Here is a 21,030-nt window from a genome sequence, read left to right on the forward strand (position 1 = left end):
ACGTTTTCGCGTATTACAATACTATAATAAAAAAAATTTTAACATATAACAATACACTTCAAGCGGACTAGATGCGTTACGCGTAGCAGATGAACCGTAGACTGGACTGTTTCTCTAGATAGTTCCCTAGAGAACTTCTATCCCTGCGTTGATTTCCCGCCTTTTTCAAGACCAGCGGAAAGGAGCTAGACGAGATATTCTAGAGAATTTTCAAATTGACATTTATTCTTTCGCCTTTTCCCGCGCTTTCTCAGCGCCTGACGTTACAAAATGCTTCGATTCATTTAATGTTGCGTAAATAAAAAAACATGTTTTTTCCTATAAATTAACGAAAATAAATTTTTAGATTCCTTTTCCTTTTTTAAACTTATTGCCAAAAAATTTTGCAATTAAAAAGAAAAGTCAATAACGATGTTTAATACATATAATAAATATCCTCTTGTAATTTCAAAATAAATTGTATATTCCAAAGAAAAATATTCTTGAAACTAGAAAATTTTATTTTAATTCTTGCACCTATTATCTTAATTCCAAACAATTTGAAATATATTAATATCTGATTTAATGAATTTACTGAACGGATCAAATTAAATAAAACTTGGCATGTCCATGTCAAAATAATAAAATTATAAATCTCGACACGATGCAATTATATTCATACTGGTATAGAGATTAGCTAATGTGGGATTTCTTGTCATGAGGGATAAGGAATGCGCATATTTTTCTCTATATACGATGTTACATAAGATTATATTTTGCCACTTTCTTTTCTGCAGTGTTCTTTCAGCAGGCTGGACCCACTTTTTAAAATGTGACAAAATGTGTTTGTCGTAATAATACATTACTCGATTCTTCCTTCATTTTTTATTTTGTAATTTTCTTCTTTACGATGATCGATCAGTGTTTAATTAGCGTTCGCCATCGGTTCTAAACAGTCTCTCAAATATATAACGATCGAAAGAGAGCGCATACATAAACGCGCTGTCACAAAATTTTATTTTAACTACTCTCGATGGCCAACTTTGATGATCTTTCCTTTCTCTCTCTCTCTCTCTTTCTTCTCTTTTCTTTCCTCTGTCGATAATAGTAAAAACAAGAGCTAATTAAAAATGATACGGGTCATCCACGTTCTATCAATCAACAGAAAATAATATCTCTTTCTCTCGCGCGTGTCTTTTTATTGGCACCTTTAAATATAGATTATGAAAAGGTCCTGCGCTCTTCGCGACGGCAAGTCTCTTTCTTAAACGTCAGAAGAAAAAAAGGAAACATTATCCGACAGGCTGCTAGAAAATGTAGATTCACGAATGCCTCAAGTCAAAAATCAAACGATGGATATATGCCATCTTTTTCGCGACGAGATACTCTAAAACAGGAATCGCTGCGAAATCCGAAGGCGTGGCTTCTAGTCCCTTTTATTATTGTTACGTGTATAAACGTGTAATTTTACACAAGTAAAGATACTATTTTCGATTAAATACACACTTAAATTTTTTTTTTGATCTTGCAAATACGCATTATCCCCAAAGACAATTGCAAGCCCATTAATATTTAACAGAGTTGCAGGTGCCTCCAGATATTCGCCACAAAGATGGAATGAGTTCTAAATATACTGTGATTTTTCTTTTAAAATATCGTTCATGTTCTCTTTTTCTTCTCAGCCACAATTGTGTGTTTATCCCCGCATTCAAATCTCGCGACGTCCTGTAAATATTCAGGTAGAAAATATCGCAACTTCTCACTTGTGTGTGGTATATTCAAAAGACCGAAATCCTTCGTTTAATATTCATTTCGACGACATCATACATACACACACGTACACACACACACGTACATACATACACACACACATACACACAAATACATTCTCTCTCTCCTCTCTTTCTCTCTCTTCTTTCTCGCTCTCGTTTTCATATTTAATGCACTCATACACTTGCTCTTTTATTCAACTTCTCATTGCCTTTTCGTGGCGTATGAAAAAAAAGCGCTTGACGCCGGTTAATTGGAAAACGAAAACAAGAGTAACATATAATTTTTCCCGGCTGTCGTGAATGGGAGCACAGCGAACATTGTGCAAAGTAACAATCTGTCATCGTGATATTAAATTAAACTGAAGCCTTCCTTGATTTTTTTTCGTGTAGGCTTATTTTGCAAATATCTGTGTGTAACAATGTAATATTTTAAATTTATTGAAATATTTCATAAGTCTTTAAATATAAAAAAAATTTTAATCTTGAATGTACAAGATTGATACTACATATGTGGTTATAATTACTATTATAATTACTGATTTTAATTTAATTTATTTATCGATTTAAATATATTCGAAATATTTTAAATCTTTTCAATATGCATTTAATGCAAGTTTGTTATCCTGCACAATGTTTGTTCATCATAAATTTAAATACGTATTACATGTACGTATATCTATATAAATGAAATTATATATTTCATATATAAACTAATATTTCGTTTCGTTTAATGTTTTAATAATAATTAATAATATTAATATATTAAAAATAAGTGTGATCCGTATTTTTACGATAATTACATGTAATGAGATGTTTGCAGCATCTGTCCATTTTTTTGTGTGTGAGAGAGAATCGTTACGTTCTTACATATAATATATATGTATACGCACATATGTATTTTTATGAGCTTACATAATTATGTTTGTAAAGTATTTACAATTGCAGAAGGGTATGATCGTTATTTTGTAGGCACTATGGCTTTGGACGTACACTAAGTTGTACGTTAGAGTACATCCTTATAAGGGAGACTTCCAGACGAGACAATTTTCCCAGTGTATTCTTGAGCTCTCGAGAAACAAGAAGATATATATTTTTACGCAAATCTCGCTCAATAGAACTAAATTCCAGGACCGCGTTCTTCTCGACAAGATTCAAGTGTTCACCGGTAAGAAACTTTCTCACTCTCTTTTTTTCTCTTTTTTTTGAAAACCCCCATAATCAGTTCCAGAATGATACTGTATCCTGAATGTGGATCTTAGACGATAATCGTTACAAAATCGGAATTAAATACGTATTTAAATGTAAACGATATAGTCTAAGATCTTTACACCCTCGTGTTACATTTCGAGTTTATCTTCATTCATCTTTGTTTATATATCGATGAAAGAAGTTAATTAATATGTGATCTCTCTAATCGACTTAACATAATCGCCGTAACAACAATCACTGGTCATCGCGTTCCATTCCGCTCCCATCCAATAAAGCAATGTACTTAAAACGAGAAACGACTTCAATATTCGTCACGATTGCCAAGAATTCGACCAATTATATCAAAGTACGCGGAATAAAGACTACTGTACTGCCGAACAATTTGTCAACGAGGTAATATGCATCCATTACAAAACATGCATCATCCAGATGACAGCCTTTAATCTTAAATATAATTTAAAAACTCGTCCGTGTTCAATGACGCGAATGGTAAGAAGAGGCCGCGATCCGGATAGTCATCTCGTGTGTTTCGCTCTTTTTCTCTTTTCGCCTCACTTGAGACTCTTACACTAGAAAAAAAAACTTGATGACTTTCTTAATCGTCTTATTCATGGGCATTGGACAACTAAGTAAAGCAATTATAGATCGTTGTCCGACACAGTCTCTCCTCTCTCTGAGAATTTCCGAATACATTTCTCTCTTTTCTCTCTATATCTCTTATCTCAATTTATAATATTATTACAGATTGCACGAAAAAACGCCTTCGCTCTCTTCAAACACCCCTTCCTCCCCCCCCTCCCTCTCTTTGTTCAAAAATTTTCGCGATCCATTCCGCAAACGCGATCAATGCAGATTATCGATCAAGCCGGAAGCACGTGTTAACAATGTCGTGATATGTTTTTCCTGTGCCTCATCCAGTTCGGCTTCTCTGCATCCGGAATTTGCGATCCGAAAAACAAAACAATTAAAACAAGACATTCCGAAATGAAATGTATACGCGAAGAAAAAAATATCGACAATAGTAAAATATTCCGATGGATCGATAATAACATTGCCTTTTATAATTTCTCCATGGAACAGATAATAATGGATCAGCTAGTATAAAATCGTTTACGAAAACATATATACCATTCTATATAATTTTTGTATTTATAATCTATCATTGGTTTCTTAAGAAGAGGAATATTTAACAAATTGCGTCATGCGGGCGTGCTTAATCATTTCGTTACTGTGCTTTCAAAGTTAACCATTCATATACATAAAACGTGATAATCAAATTTTCCACGTCGATAAACGTTTGCTCGGAAGCAGTAAATAAATAAAAACGACTTTGCATGTTCGCGATTCCTTGCAAAGATCGATGCGCGGAAACAGAAGTCTCAATCACCTATTGTCTAACACGAAGTAGCATTATAAAACTGACAAAGCAGTTTTCATCCGTTTGAGTACCAAACTCAGAGTGATAGCCCAAAATAGATAAGAACGCTCTTACAATAGCGACGATATTTCTAGAATTTGAAATCGAAGAGATCCGAAAGACCCTCCTCGGTGCCTAACGAGAACGAGTAGTCGTTTTCAGAGAGAGGCGGTTCCAAACTCAGCAGTTGCTCTCCAAAATCAAGAATCGAATTCAGATCTGCAACAAAAGAAGAAGGATGATGGACTTGTAACATCAAATCCACCAATATTTCAAAGTCCTTTTTTGCAAGCAGATTATTGAGAGATGCATCACTTTTATTAGATTGCTTGCAAATAATTTTTCGAGAGAATAATTCTGAAAGTCTGATACCCATAAAAGATTTGACATAAAAAATTCTATATTGTGAAATGCATAGCAAGCATCTTTTATTTTTTTTGCAGTTTGTCACTATATATATGTGTATATATATATATATATATATATATATATATATATATATATATATATATATATATATAAAGGATTAAGAAATACTATTAATGTATATTGTTAGTCTAAAATTATATGTTAAGAGCAATTTGCCAAAGACATGTCTACAAGCTTTTATTAAATAGTTTCAAAAGTAATGATGAATGCAGCAAAATATTTTTGTAACACATTTAGTTATGTCGTAAGAAAATTGCTGATATCAAAATAAAATTTTTAATTTAAAAAATTTGTGATATCAAAATAAATTGTAAAATTCGTATATGTTCAAATTATATATAGATTTGTTTACGAGATGTATGATGAAGATAATTACAAAGACTCTTGTGCATGGAGATCTTTGTCTTTCATTCGTGTATTGATCACATGGCACAATGATTATATATAACATTACATAAAGTACACAGAATAAAAAAAAGCCAATATTTAATGTAAATAAACGTACCTTCGCACGGCACGAGCTTTGCTGTTTGAAACCGTTACCTAACTAGAACTCTGCCTGTGATGTGATTTGAATAATTTTAACACACAAGTCACAGCCAGAGCTCCATCAGGGTACGGTCATCATCCATTGGTGAAAAGGTAATATAGAAATATTCAAAAGAAAGGTAATACAAATTGAATTGAATTATGTGTACGAAAATATTTAATTTTTCCCGTTACCTTTCCATTGAATAAGATTCAATCGTGAGTGAGTATTAGAATTGTAATATGCGATACGTTCCTTTCGAGCAAGCAAATACTGATCATGAAAATCATAATGAGTAAATAATTATATAAATAATGTGCGTGTTTGAAAGATAATTATGTTAGATTATATATGATATCTGTTTCGCGAAACTTTCTATAAGAAAAAAGAACGTATGACATATCGGAAGTATTTTTTAGTAATATAACGACAAAAAAATTTAGAAATACTTTTATTAAAAAAAAAACAAAAATAAAAAATACAATTATATATTTATAGCTTATTAAATAAAGCATCGAACTAAATAATAAAGCAGTCGAAATTTTGCGCAAGCAGAAAGAAGAAAGAGAATTGGTAAAGAAAAGAAAATATAATATAACATATAAAATATAACATATTTAGAATATGCAATAAGAATTAAAAGCATATTTGTTAAAATGTTGATAGAAAAATATATGCATTTCTAAATGAGTATTGCTTAATTCTTTAATGCCTATTATAAAACAATATTTGTATATAACATTGATCTTTTTTAATATTTTTAGAAATAAAGCATATATTTAAAATGTGTAAAAAGAGAGATAAAACAATATATTTACAAAATATTATTATAGATTTAGAATATTGTTTAATAACAAAAAATATTATATAACAAAAAAAATTAACAATTTATAATTTTTTAACAAAAAAAAAAATATATATATATATAATTTTTTACTTTTAATACATCAATTGTTTGTATATTTAAATGTTTAATTTAAATTTTTGCTATTTTTGTTTAACAATATATTTTATATACGATTATATAAGAATGAGAGAATAAAATAATGAAATTTTTAAAAATGCACAGATGGGGAAATAACACATTGATAAAAGATAAATTATCATTTCCCCGAATAAAAAAATATTAAATACAAATTTATATAAACATAGAAAAATAGAATAATATCAATATCTAGAATAAAGTTCATAAAAAGAATTACTTTTTCCTTATTTTTTGTTAATGTAACTCTTTTTAAAATTAATTTAATTGTGACTACACTTATTATAAACCAGTCATTTAGAATACGAAGAAAGCTATTCAAGCAAGCTAAAGAACAAAAGCACTAATTTCTTGCAGTCCTACCTGAAGTGCTGATTTGATCCTCTGTTTGGAGTTGGAATTTGCTACCGCCCATTGGTCCATAATCGTCAGATTCGTATAGGAACGCATCCTTCATGCCTGTTATATTGGTAACTGTTACAGGGGTACACAAACGAGTATTCATAGAACTCTCATCGGTAGGTACTGATTCGACTTGCACATCAGTTTCTCTTTTAACCAACAACTCAGGAGATAAACAAGGTATGTTAGACATTTCTTTTGATTGAGGCACAGTTTGCGTTGTCGTATATCCAGAATAAGGTGACGTTTTAATTGCGGGATCGTCAGGACACAAAAACACTTCTATCTCTCCGTGTTCTGACCTCATGTGCATTTGAAGCTGAAAGTATATTATTGTATATTTTTTTTAAGAGAAATAAAATATATATATATATATATATATATATATATATATATAAATTTATGTACATTCTATTGTTACTAAAGAGCATAAAATAATATATAAATATTGTTCCTCGACAAAAAATAATATAAGATGTAATTTAGATAATATGAAATATTTTATTCATATTTTACCTTTTGTTGACCAAAATTATTGATAGGTTGTGGAACATGGAGGGTAGCTTCCGGCGGGGCTTTCACAGCCATAATAGCTTGGTTTTTGTACATTGAAACTGAACGTAAGTCATGATACGTTACATAAGCGTATTGTCTGTCCGCGCACAGTTCGCGTAAATTTTTATCAGCACCGTGGATCAATCGGTCAAGTGAATTCTCTTTAGCTTCTAGATCCGCGACCTCTCTCCTCAGATTGGCGATATCATTCCGATTATTCGGTAATTGACCGCCTCTATAACAAATAATTTATGCCACGTGTATAATCTTTTGTTTTCTCGATGTCATCAACGACAAAACATAATAATATACTAGCAGATAACATACTTCCATTGGATATTGTTTTTACTTTTCTTCTCTAAGATACCAATGCCCTCTAAAACATTAGTAATGTCGTATATACGACGTTTTTGTACCTCCAACTTCTCTGATGCTACATTTAAGTCGACCACACCATCCTGACTACTCTCAACTAAGTGAATAAACTTCTTTGTAAGTAAACTCAAAGAGGTATCATATCGTGTCCTTTCTACAGTTTTGGCTGCAATACAACAATTGAATCCTTCCTTAAGTGATACAGAAAAAAAGAAACATGAAGAAAAGGTCACAAAACAAACACAGAATTTACTTTTGGTGGGTGTGTGGCCAGTTAAAGAATTCGAACCGGATCTTCTACGTTTACCTCTGGGAGCTTTGAAGGCAGACTGGCTAGGACCAGTTGTCCCTACCTCCAAATTCAGTCTTCTTTTTACTGCTTGAACTGATATCTATCAAGAAGAAAACAAACTGCAACTTTAATCAGTCAACTCTTATGCTAATGTGATGTCTTTAAATTTATTTATTACATATTTACACAATGTAGAAATTTTATCTTGTCATCACAGTTTATTGTCACCACTTATTGATCAATTTACCTCAGCTCTTGGCGGTGGTTGCGTAGGTTTCCTTGTTATTTGGTAACAAGGTGTTTGTCCATATTGATGATCTTGTAAATGAGGGCTCGGTGTTTCTTCTGCCACCTTTTGTGGCTGGACTTCATCCAAGGATCCATCATCCAGAAATTCAGACTTTACTGTAAAAAGATATTATCTAAATAAATTAATCTAAAAAACATTACAGTGATAAAAAATAGTATAAAAAATTTGAATATACATATTCGTTACAAATGACATACACAACTTTGTTTCCACCATATCTGGTGTAACAGGCCTAGCTGGATCCTCCAGGATCACTTGTCTCCTTACTCGAGGCATCTTGGTACAATGATTGTATCTAAAATAATAATATATATATATATATATATATATATATATATATATATATATAAACTAGAAAATTATTAAATTACAAAAAAGCTACATTTGTATTCTTTAATTATAGATTCTTTAGAATGCAACAAGTGATAAACAATAGGAAAGCGAAGAGTAAATAATATGATAGCCTAGGATTGTACTATAAATATTTTGAAGGATATTTCAAAGAGAAAGAGAGAGAGTAAAAATATAAATTATATATTAATTAAATTATATACATATATATATATATCACAATAAAATATAACAAATAAAATTTAATATAATAAATGAAACAACTTTCAACACACTACTCAAATCAACAACAAATTGACATGATTAAACATTTCAACAGCATTACATAGCTTATGCTAATGTAAACTTTTTTCGCGCAATTTTACATGGAAGAAACATCGAGCAATATTCGAGGAGGCGATCACAGTAAAGAACCGATCGACACGAGAGGTATGAGAGGAAGAATCGCGGAGGCGCGCACAGACCTATTTCTAAATACACTCCGCATTTTCAGCCGCTAACCGCTGATGCTCGCCGCGTGCATGCCTGTCGTCGATGGGTTACACGCGGGTGAGACGACGGTGGCGAGTGTCATTTTTAAATCCCAAGGCTCTCACAGAGGAAGAAGACGCGCTCGTGTTGACACGAGGAGAGCGACCTCATCCGCACCGAAACCGCGTGTCGAAAAATCGACTATGGTACACACATTATATACCCTACGAGCAATAACGGAAATAATATAAGCGCAAGCACACCGCGTTTAAGTAACTATATGTTGCGCGATATTAGCATCTCTCTGGCGGGGAAGGCGCGATAGGATTGCGCCGCGTGTGTGCTTTAAGTCGGACGCGCAATAAAATTTGGCCGCGAAAGAAATTTAAGAGAATTTAATTTCTACGCTTGTGCACACGAGAATCTGAGAATAAAATAAATTACACATTTATACTTGCATAGTAATTTCGTGAAATCTTGCAGGGACAAAAAGAATAAAATATTCGGCTGAGAAAATAAAAAAAATTTTTTTTTGTAATGACACTTCGATTTTCAATCCGAAAAACATCCTATCAAGTTTCTATTGTCCTAAATAAATAAATGATTCATTTCTCTCACATTATTCTGTAAATGAGTAACTAATATTTAAGACTTTTTTTGAAAATTAACTTAAACTTTCAACGTACAATAATTAAATAAATAAAATAGAACTTACACAACATTTCCATACATTCCATAGATCGATTATCTATAGCGTCAAAAAATTTATATCAAAATTATATAAATTATACAATGTCAATCCTTGATATTACCTTTCAAAATGTGTTCAAAATACCAACAGCTGATCGATCGGTCATCTTTTTAAAAGGCATGAAAATAACATATTGTTTCATCATAATCATCAGCATCATCATCATCGATTTCGTTAACAAGTTTAAAATTGTTAATTGTTGGCAAAAATTGTTATTTTTTTTTTCAAGTTTACAGTAATAAGGATAGAAGTTTAGTATATAGTTTTGAGGATTGAAATATATTTGCGTGAAACAATAATTTTTTATACTTGAACATTAATTTGTGTGTCAATTACATATAACACTATTTATATTCATTAGATACTATAAATAAAAAAATTACATACTTGAAAAAAAGTCATTTCTCACGTATATCTGCTTCAATAATATCGCGCTGATAGATTTTGCAAAATATTATTTATCACATATACTCTCTTCTTTCTCTCAAGTTGAATATAAAGATAACATATGAGATGATTAATACGTTTAAATATATAGTTTCAATATAAAATTATTTCCGGGCTTTCTCTGTTTTAAAATCAACGATTATATCAACGTCTTTCTCAACACTTGATCTTAACGATTGTGCCCGAGGAACTTCGAAAGAAAAAAAAAAGAACAAAATGTTTTAAGATGAGATCGTTCCGGGTGTGGTTTAAAAAGACAGCGCATCAGGATTGTGTAAGCTCGAAAATATCTGTCATATATATATGTATATCACGTGTTGTCATTTTAATTTATCAAATTCTCTCCGATAATATATAAGAAATTTTGTAACTTTTTCTAGAGATAACAAAATAATTTATATTTATTATTTATATGACTTTATACACACAATAATGCATTCACATCTAATAAAAAAGGAATTATAGATGTAATTAACCGCGTTAAAATATACTTAAACATTTAACAGGGATGCATATTCAATTTCGTTGGCACATCCCGAATACGACCAGACCGAGGAAAAAAAGGTCTAGGATCAGGATTATAAAGAATAGCGCGCTGAAGCAAGGCCTGATCCTTCAGCCGGATACGCAAAAACCTAGCGGGAGTTGTTGAAATCTCTCTAGGCAAGTGCCAAGGCATTGCCATTTGCGTCTCGAAGGTTGGGAGCAATGCACGACGCTCATTGATTGGTCGGTCGTTATCTCGAGCAATATCGAGGCTAAATCGTGCTACGAAAATTTAATAAATATATCGGAGTAATTATTGAAGAACGCGATTGCCTCTTCTGACTCGCAAAACCATCTTCTCGTGTCCATATATATATAAGATATTTTTTATCTTGTGAAAAATGAAATACAGCTTCCCGCCCGTTGATTGGCCATCCAAAGATGGTCCACAGTCGGTTGCGTATCAAATCAGGGTTGGTAGAATCGACGAGAATATCGGCCTCGAGAATGTACGTTGCAAACGTAGACAAACACGAACTAGTTACTCCAAAAAGGGAGGAATATATGCTTTAGGTTACTAGTAGCGCGATTAATTCCGCGATCGACCGAGTACGACATGAAATTCCTACTTCAAGTTTTTAGTGCGTCGAGGAGGGGAAACGCCATCGCGACGACGACGACGACGATGATGTCTATAGAACGTACGCTTTGCGAAAATGCAAACGTGACATGTCTCGTGTGCACGAGGCAGCCAGGCAACTAGATGCGATGACAGAAAGCCATATCTCTTTCTCTCTCTCTCTCTCTCTCTCTCTCTTTCGCCCGTTCTCTCGCTCTCAAGAGTCTCATTTAGCACGATATCGTCTCCCTTTAATGCTATACAATTTCTTTCAGTATCTTCTTTAGCTAATTCGAAGTTTCGAATGGTAAGACTGATATAGTATTTCACGAGACTGATTGTTTTTTTTCCTTGCCTTTTCTATCATAACCTCCTTTAGCGAAAAACGCGGGTGGTGTCGGCAATCACGGCGTCCTAGGCCAATCAGCTGTTGAAGGCCACACACGTGCGTGGGCTCTGACACGGCGCTCTCGCGTCATCGATTGTCAGAATTCTCAATTAATCTCTCGAGAGCCTTGGATCGAAGAAAACCGGAGAAATACCAGGCGAAATTGTCAAATACAGCACGTCTTCCAATTGGCACGATTACTTTCCCCGTAAATCGATGTTTATGCAATCTTTATCTCGGCCATGCGTCAATCGAGACGAGCGTTCGCGGAATCTGTATCTATATAATAGTATCGTATATCGTAACGAGAATCGAAATCGCAACTTTCGTGACACGCGCACTTTCGTTCGGGCGAGCAAAGTGCGTATGTCATACATATATATACGAGAGAGAGGATGGTACGCACGTATACATATACGCATACGAACACGAATGCCGGCTCCGGCCGGGAGGTACGCGCCAACACGAGCGCATACACACACACACACACACACACACACACACACACATATATATATATATATATACATACATCGCGGCCGGACTCGTTTAAAGAGCCAAGACGATACCGACCATAAGAGAGGGATAATCTTTAGTAAGGTACACAGGCACGTTAGAGAGAAACTAACGCGATCGCACGCTGGCCAGGGATGTTCGTCGAAGAGAGACGCCTTTCTAACCGATACTCGAGACGAAACGATGCTTCCTGTTTACGAGCGGAGGACAGTCGGAGCCAGGGCAACTGTGCGCTGACCTGTTTGCGAGCGAGAAAGTCAAATGCAAACGACGACGCACGTTTCGATCGAGCGAAAAAAGGGAGACGGAAGTCAGAGCGAAAAGAGATACCCGATTCTTTCTCTCTCTCTCTCTCTCTCTCTCTCTTTCTCGCGCGCGCGTTTCCTCTTTTCTCTTTTCTACTTACTTGGCTGCTTTGCAAACGTAGTATTTTGAGACGGAGACCCGCGCTCTCTTCCGGGAGGAGAATCAGCAGGCCAGCGCACGGCGCGTATCACACAGGACCGCGAGGTCGAGCATCTCCCGAGCAATCCCGAGAATCTCTTGATCGGCTTGAACGACTCGTGGTCCTGGCACTCTCGAGAACGATAGAATTTTATCGGATACGCGGTAAAGAATCGCTCGCGATAGAGTAGACGGAGTAGAAAGAGAGAAAAGCCGCTCTTATTACGTCGAGAGAGATTTCCCCGATTACGTCAAGAGACGTATCTCGGATTTATAGAGCGACCGACCGATCCGTTTCCCTTCGCACGCTCGAGCTCGACGTCGTCGTCGTCGTCGTCGTCGTCGTCGCGTTATAGCTTTACATATTCGACGTACTTCTTCCTCCCTTTCTCTCCGCCGGATATCTCTCCTTCTCTCTCCGAAGCCTGGGCCGTTTCTCTCCGACCGTGCTGCTAGAGCACGGTATCCATTTTCTGCGCGCGTTTCGACGCCGCCACACGATTACGCTCTATACGTACGGAGGCCGGGATCGACGACGCAGGTAGCCAGACGGAGAAGCTACCTGGGCTTATTCACAAAGCGCTGTCGGACACGTCGTCGTTTTTTGTTTTTTTTTTGTCTTTTTTCTTTCCCGAAGAAAATGCGCAGGATTCGGGGAAATCGTTTTCACGCGGTGGCGACCTCCAGGCGCCGACGACGTGGTCTCTCGATCGCTCTCTTCACCTCGAATGCCGAGAATGTGGCGTGGCGCGCCCGCTCGAGGGCCTTTACTTCTACGGCGAGCCCCGCCTCGGCATGTTCGGCGGCTCCGACTCTACGGGGGCCGTCGACCAAGAGTCTCGCCGGCGAGAGAGCAAGAAAGAGACGAATCTCGTCGCCCGAGTATTTCTCGGAATATGTCGCGCGCGCACACACACGAGGCCGGCTCGTGCAGATTCTTCCTTTCTGAACCGAATCGTGTGTACGGAACGAGGCCCGGGCTCTGTGGCGCGCTGGCACGACTGGCCGGTCTTCGGGCTACGAGAAACGGATAATGTGTGCCGCGTGCGCCGGTGCTGGCAATGCCAAGAGAGATAGAGAAAGAAGAAAGAGAGAGAGAGAGAGAGAGAGAGAGAGCGCGGAGAGTCAGCAGACGAACGACTAGCCGCGTGTCCGTGCGTATACGCGAATGCCCGGAGGGGAGGGAGAGGGAAGGGGAAGGAGAGGGCTTCTCTCTCTCGCGAGGTGTACACGAGCCGCCACCAGCTGTGTCTGTGTCTATACAAGATCGCGTATGCGCCGCCGGCGCGTGTATATGCAACCGCGGAAAAGCGTGGACGCGCGAGAGTGTGTCGGCTGTTCGCTCGCCTTTTGCGCATGCGCCGCCGAGCTGACGAACGTACGAACGAGCGATTATTGGTGGTGAAGGATAATATCGTGGTGTTGGTGTTAAGCTTTCTCGCGATTACGTCGAAGGGAAATTAATTTTTTTTTTCTTCTTTTTTTTTCGCGATTACACGGATGATCCACGAGACCTCCTCTCGCGCTTACAGGAATGATACCTCGAGCTTACTTCGTGTAGAGAGAGGCGAAACTTACCGGTAACAGTGTGTGTTCCCTTTTAGTTTCTCATAACGCCGTTCGCGTTAATCGAGACGAGTCTGAAGGCACTTTCACAGAATCACGTTTAGGCATGACGAGGGACGCGTCGTCATTCCTTCGCCGCCCTTCATAAGAACGCCACAGTCGGATAGACGGCCGGAACCCTCCGTGTCGATCTTGTCTTGTGTATGTGTGCGTGCCGGCTTGTGTCAGTGAGCAACAATGAGCCGGTGTAGGTACCGGCCATCTGCCGGTCGCGCGCGACAGCTGAAATACGCGCGCCAAAACCGTCGCCGCGTACTATCGCCTCTTCCTCGGGGACGGTAGTCTCTCGCTGCTTCGCACTTAGATACCCTTGACAATCTCGTACCTGGACGAGATCAAAATTATCAATCACATCTATTCATGTCATGTACACTCAATGAAGCGAATACCGATTAGATATCGTTTGAGCGAAACTGTTTTGACAATCACTCGCGACAACATTGGGCTTGTTATCAATTACTATCGGCGTCATCGCGTATCATCGACTATTCCCATCGTCGACGCGATAGTCGATTCCACGAGCGAGCAGCAACTAGAGCGTCAGCGTGGCCGCTCTCCGATTTCACGCTCCCGTTTAGTTTACCCGCCAAAAGTCGAGGAGAGCCCCGCTCCTCTATCGGGAGACTCGAATAACGACGTCGCGATCCCTATGGATGCTCTCGTTTTCTCCGATGACGTTGTCGAGGATATCGCGCGACCCGGTTTTACGCACTTTCGACACTCCTGCCCGTACTCCCGCGTTTCCGCAACGCACCATTACCATACCGGTCAGCCATGCTCGGGGGTGTTGGCGAACAAAGTCTGAATCTCTCTCTCTCTCGCCTCCTCCCTCTCCCTTTTCTCTCTCTATTTTTGTTTTTCTACCTTGACGATATCAGGTCCCTTTAATCCGGGCCTCACAATCTTGGCGGGGTCGGAGGGATAACAGGACAGCGTTACGTAGATCACATTCACGAATTATGCAATTTAGTGACGTATTAATGCGCCGACGACGATAGCGTACGTACCATACGCACGCACGCACGCTTTCGATCCTGCCGGACACTGATGTCCCCCCTCGTTTCTTGCCTGCTGTTGCCCGAAACTAAGCGTACGATCGTCCCTTCCTTCTTTACGAATGGAGGGGTAATCGGATGCAGGAGCGGAATTGAGCGGGGCCCTATAAATAATGAATAAATGCGACGAAGTAACGAGAATAAAATTATCACCGGCAAAAGAAAAATCGTACTTTTATCTTGATTAAATCGATGACAATTTCATTTTTCATGTTTAACAACATCCCATGCTATAACGAGATAAGTTGTATATAACAACCTGCCGAGAGAGAGCTATTCTTTTCAAATAAGACATTTATTTTCACTGATTGGAATACCAAAAGAGTCTGGATTATTTTTTTCTATTAATTACACAATATGCATATAAAAGTATGTTGGAATATCTAAATATATACACAAGAAAATACACAATTAAATACTCTATCAAATGTTTATATAAACAAAAAGACAGTCGTGTAGATTTCGTGTAGAGAATAATAATAAATCTAACATAAATTATAAAGCTATTACATCTTCTTATAATGTCAATTTAACGCCTGAGATTATTCAAAAAAATTTGTATTGTATTTTACTTTTGACAGAAATATAATTGTAAATATAAGTGCGAGGCAAATAATCAGAGAAATGTATACAATTATTTTAATAAGATTAAACATATAAATATGTATAAAAATATTAGTTTTGTCAATTATCAAAATAATCTATGATATAAGTACATACTGAGTATATACATATTATAAATTGAATATAATAGAATTCCTTTATATTGTAGAATTATCGAAATCTTATTATCTATCTCTTCTGATACTTTCTTTCTATTTTTTTATTCGTTTCAGTTTGTCATATTTTCTGTCTTTTTTTTACTCGTGTGTTTTTGCATCACTTCAATCATATGTGATAAATAATCAATGAGAGACAATGGAGGATTCCAATTTATAGACACAAGTGCTCCAGAATACAGGGACCCAAAATAAAAGAATTCTATTGTATTAATTATACTTCTAGTTTGTTACATAATAAATTAATAATAAGCATAGTAAATTAGTAATAATACTAATATAAATAGGATACCACGTAATTATAAAAACTGTCGCAATGAGAGAAATACGTTGCACGGTATTCTTACCGAAAACGGACATATCCGCAGATGTTCAACTTTTGAATCGTGTTTTCTCGGGTATTTAAATAACATTGGTACAGACCTGAATCAAGTAAAGCCAAGAAGAAGGGGACCCGGTGCTTTCTTCGTAACGTATTTATTTGAACTCTACGGAGCAGATACAAAAGGATCGTATTCTACATAGGGGAGGCGTCTACGGTCTCCCTTCTTACCCTTCGGTAACCTCCCTCTATTTTTCCCTCCAACCCTCCGTGTAGGCCAGCCATTCCAACATTTTTTCTTTTAGAATGTCGTCCAATACCGCGCTAGAGAACGCCGAAAGATGTATGATAAGACGATCGAGCGCGTTCACTCGATTACAATCATATGTCGATAATAACAAAGAGCTCGGGTCGATCCACCTGCGGACGATCGTAAATCTGCATCGCGGAATATGTAATAGCCTTTACCTCGGCGCCTTGCGTGTGCTTGCCGATCGTGAACTCCTCGCCGTACGCGGTTGCTTTGATTCTTAATTCCTGTTTGTTGAATTCAGTTATCTTGACTTTCTGATAACAGACACGCACAGATTTTCATCGGATGCAAACAGACGACTTTTGCTATTCGATAATTTTCAAGTTTAAATAATAATTATAATTATTACTGACAATTGCGATATTTTACTTGAGCTAATTTAAATAATAAATGACAATATAGTGTGAGAGAAAGTGTGAGAATAAAAAAAGTCTAACAATTTTTAATAAGCAATAAAAGATACTTATTATCTTGAAATGTAAATTTTGCTTTTTTATATTGACTAATATATAATTATATTTTTATAGTAACACTTATATGTTATCATCGAATTAAATGTTATATACTATTAATATATACTATAAAACTGGAATATCATAGAGGCTAAATATATTTATTTATTTATTTATTTGATAATTTTCATGTTAAAAGTGTCATACCTTGGCGACAATGCACGGCTCGGCGCTGAACATAAAAAGCAGTTCATCGAGAAAGTGGAATAGCAGACTCTCGAGATCGTGACCCTCGGCCTCCACGTGGTGCACCTGTGTTATCTGTACGCGCTCCAGATCTGTCATGTAACCGAACATAGCTATCGCGCATTGCTCGAAAGCTTCCTCCATCGTATCGCCCCATGAATGCAATCTACGATGCAGTAATGTTAGTTCGATCTTTGTCGCGAATACTTTTTACAAAAATCTTTCAAGAATATTTCTCTAATTGTAAGAGTATTTATAAGATGTGCCTTTTGACACATGCGGCTATTGGCGCGCTTTTAGGTTAGCCGCTAATTTAACCTCAAAGAAGGAGTCTATTGACACCGCTGATGATAAATAAATGTAATACTTACTGTACGTCGGCGGTGTGATCGAGATCTGTAACAGAAAATGTCAATTTCCCGATGAGTATTTTCGAAATCAAAAAAGCTCTCGTAAAAATATTTTTGTCAATTTATGAATAATGTGTAAGCCGCGTTAGACGAGGCTAGATTTCGAATCGATCATGCAAAGGCGTAATTTTCAACTATATGATGTGTCGGATAAGAATATATTAAAAAATAAATGTAGTTGACACTTACATTCGTATTTAATGGGCGGTATCTCTTGATCGGTATCTATCAGTTCCTCCATCGTCGCGCACAGCTGATTCTCCACGTGAGTAAAGCGATCAGCTGATTCACTGACGGGTTCAATCAACGGCGACGTAGTTAGCGTAGGTGAGTTCACGCCAATCAGGTGGCGCTACTTACAAGCGAATCGCTTTGCGTACTTATCGACCGAAGTAAGAAAATTGCATCACAAGATATTGGATAATACTGATAATACCGACCGCTTGCGAAATACGGAAGTATATGAATCACTGGGTCAAGAGAAAAACAATAGTCGCCGGATTCATCCAAAAGATCGATAGTTTTATTTTCTTCTAAAGAGAAAAAATTTATTTAATAACATGATATAAATATACAATTACATCATAATATATATATCAATTAATAATATATTTATATTTATATTTATTGACAAATAATTATATGTTTATACCATCATGATTAATATTTAAATATTTTAAATAAAAACTAATATTATTGAAAATACAACACTTACAAAATATTTAAATATAAATACAGTATCACATAATATAGATATGAATATTATATATATATATATATATATATATATATATATATATATATATATATATTAATATTAATTTATAATAATTATAATATTTTGCCAATGTAAAACATATATAAAGAAACGCATAAAATGTTGATTTAGATATTTGATTCTGCAAAGTAGTTTTACTATAATAGCACCGCTGTTGAAATGTCATACAGTATTTTGAGACTGTCTTGCGAGCGGTTAAATTCGGTTCCTCTCCAGCGCTGTACAGTTGCACCTGTTTCATTGCTCGCAAATCAAATGCAGATTGTAATTATACCAATCATTGTGCAACGGTGTGCAGTGGTGCGTCTCTCTCTCTGTGTGCTCCATTAGTGGTAACGCACGCGCCTGGAAGCGGTCACCGTTGAGTGAATGGTGATCGGCGTAAACAACCTGGCGTGCTGCTCTGAAAGACCTACATATCTTTCGTATGAACTAATGAGGAGCAATGATTTATTTTATTTCTGGTCCATGAAATTAGAATCCAAAATAAGATATATACAGAGCAAATAGATTCGATTTTCCATTCAAAACAAATTTTTTAAAAAATATAGGAAAAACAAGTATTCAGTTCTTTGCGGTTAATTTTCCTTTTTTTTTTTTTATTTACCTGAATTGTGTCGATTTTTTGCAAAAAATTAAAGCGCCAAAATAAGAAAGAGATGATAATTGTTGTTTGGATTTTATTTTAGTTAAAATACGCGATAAAAGCATAAAATATAAATGGTTTCGAACCAGCAAATATGAGTTACAACGCTACGAGGAACATATAGGAATTTATTCTTTGCACATCAAACGGAGGAGAAGATGCGTCATATTATTGTCTCCGATCACTATGCGCTATCTTTCGTTCATTTTTAATTCAACAAGGACTATCTATTTTTTCTACTTCCACAAGGACTCGTTGCATTATCGCTGCTCGCGCTCATTGATCTGCGAGAGTGTATTTATGCAGATTATCATATGCCATAATTTATGCCATACGTGAGAGAGATATCGGATGAAAATGTTAGTAACTGTTTACTATGTGTTTAATATCAAATGTGATTGTTGCTTCGGCTTTGTTTACGTCATATATACTAATAGCATAAAATAATAGCATTGATAGAAATTATATATATATATATATATATATATATATATATATATATATATATATATTTGCGTAATTTTTTTCAAAGAGAGAGAAAGAAAAAATGTCCCAAATATAATATTTAATAAATATATTACATATACATGTATATTATATATTGCTCTAATATATATGTAGATATTAAATTTATGTACATTTCATGATTTATAAATATAATTATTAATAGTTATTAAATGCATTTTTGTTTTTATTTGATAAATATACGTATATCATCGCTTTTCTTAAATGTGTGAATAAAAATCGAAACAATAGCTGATATTATATGTTATTCATTGTTTACGTAGCCAATAAGGAAAATATTAAGCAATTATCCAAAACTCTGGCATTTAGTTAATTTGCGGTATACTACTTTATTATCTACGCACTTTATTATGTCAGATGTCGTATGTAATATATTATTGCATGCCAGATGCTACATTGTTGTTTAGAGGAGGCTACTAACGTAAGTGTAGCCTGTGGTTCTCTTAAATAGTAATGTTGACCATCTCTGTATGACAATAAAATTGGAAATACGTGGCTAACAATAATAAGAGTAAGTACCTATTCTTAGTTCAGCTAGTTCGAGAAGACTTCACAACATTGTTGTGTCGTAATTGTTTATTCGATATGAAATAGAGATCTGTATGATAATGGACTGCTCGAAATTTTTTAATTTATTTATTTAGAGAATATAATTAATCATTTTATTCATAAAGCCAAAATACATAATTATATAAATATTATAAACATATTATAGCTCATTAGAAGGTTATTGTAGTAAGCTCATATAATCTTCTAATATTTAAATGATTAGCAATATTGCATATATACACGATTCATATGTTACTTGTCAATGAGCATATATAAAAAAATCTATAATAATTAGTATTAACTATTAATATTTTTTCTAATATTTGTCTATATTTTTTCCAGGAAAATATATATGGATTATACAATCTATATTTTGATAGTATTAATACATCTAAATACAAATGTGATTTGCTTTATACTTCAAAGTAAGATAAAGATCCAAATGTCATTTCGTGAGAATTCCAGGACTGTCGAGAGTTGTGTGAGGTGGAATACGTAATGAGAAAGGACTCGTAGCTCTCGTATACGCGCCTGCACCATTCATAGTATCCCTAACACAATCGCCGGTCAATATAATGACATCGGACGCACTTATCGATATATGT

The 21,030-nt window shown here is 35.6% G+C and overlaps 2 protein-coding genes across 7 annotated transcripts; both read right to left on the minus strand.

Moving 5' to 3' along the window:
* Positions 1 to 508: 508 nt before the first annotated feature.
* On the minus strand, positions 509 to 15,423 carry LOC126854152 (transcription factor E2F6-like). 6 transcript variants are annotated; one of them, XM_050600573.1, is made up of 9 exons: positions 15,215 to 15,423; positions 14,303 to 14,675; positions 8,449 to 8,546; positions 8,189 to 8,346; positions 7,903 to 8,041; positions 7,602 to 7,815; positions 7,236 to 7,509; positions 6,681 to 7,038; positions 509 to 4,596 (listed from the first exon to the last, which is right to left on the minus strand). In XM_050600573.1, the coding sequence occupies exons 3-9, from the start codon at positions 8,525 to 8,527 to the stop codon at positions 4,469 to 4,471; spliced, it is 1,350 nt and encodes a 449-aa protein (XP_050456530.1). In that variant the 5' UTR covers positions 8,528 to 8,546; positions 14,303 to 14,675; positions 15,215 to 15,423; the 3' UTR covers positions 509 to 4,468. The 6 variants fall into 6 exon arrangements, with proteins under 6 accessions (XP_050456530.1, XP_050456531.1, XP_050456529.1 ...); XM_050600574.1 differs by lacking the exons at positions 14,303 to 14,675; positions 15,215 to 15,423 and adding an exon at positions 13,100 to 13,724; XM_050600572.1 differs by lacking the exons at positions 14,303 to 14,675; positions 15,215 to 15,423 and adding an exon at positions 12,687 to 13,724.
* A 140-nt stretch (positions 15,424 to 15,563) lies between these two features.
* LOC126854185 (protein archease-like) lies at positions 15,564 to 18,230 on the minus strand. Its single transcript, XM_050600634.1, has 4 exons — positions 18,117 to 18,230; positions 17,889 to 17,913; positions 17,479 to 17,683; positions 15,564 to 17,073 (listed from the first exon to the last, which is right to left on the minus strand). Exons 1-4 carry the CDS (start codon positions 18,166 to 18,168, stop codon positions 16,888 to 16,890), a joined length of 468 nt encoding a protein of 155 aa, XP_050456591.1. The 5' UTR covers positions 18,169 to 18,230; the 3' UTR covers positions 15,564 to 16,887.
* Between the last annotated feature and the right edge of the window lie 2,800 nt (positions 18,231 to 21,030).

The sequence above is a fragment of the Cataglyphis hispanica genome, chromosome 13 (assembly GCF_021464435.1).
Source record: "Cataglyphis hispanica isolate Lineage 1 chromosome 13, ULB_Chis1_1.0, whole genome shotgun sequence".
Classification (NCBI taxonomy): domain Eukaryota; kingdom Metazoa; phylum Arthropoda; class Insecta; order Hymenoptera; family Formicidae; genus Cataglyphis; species Cataglyphis hispanica.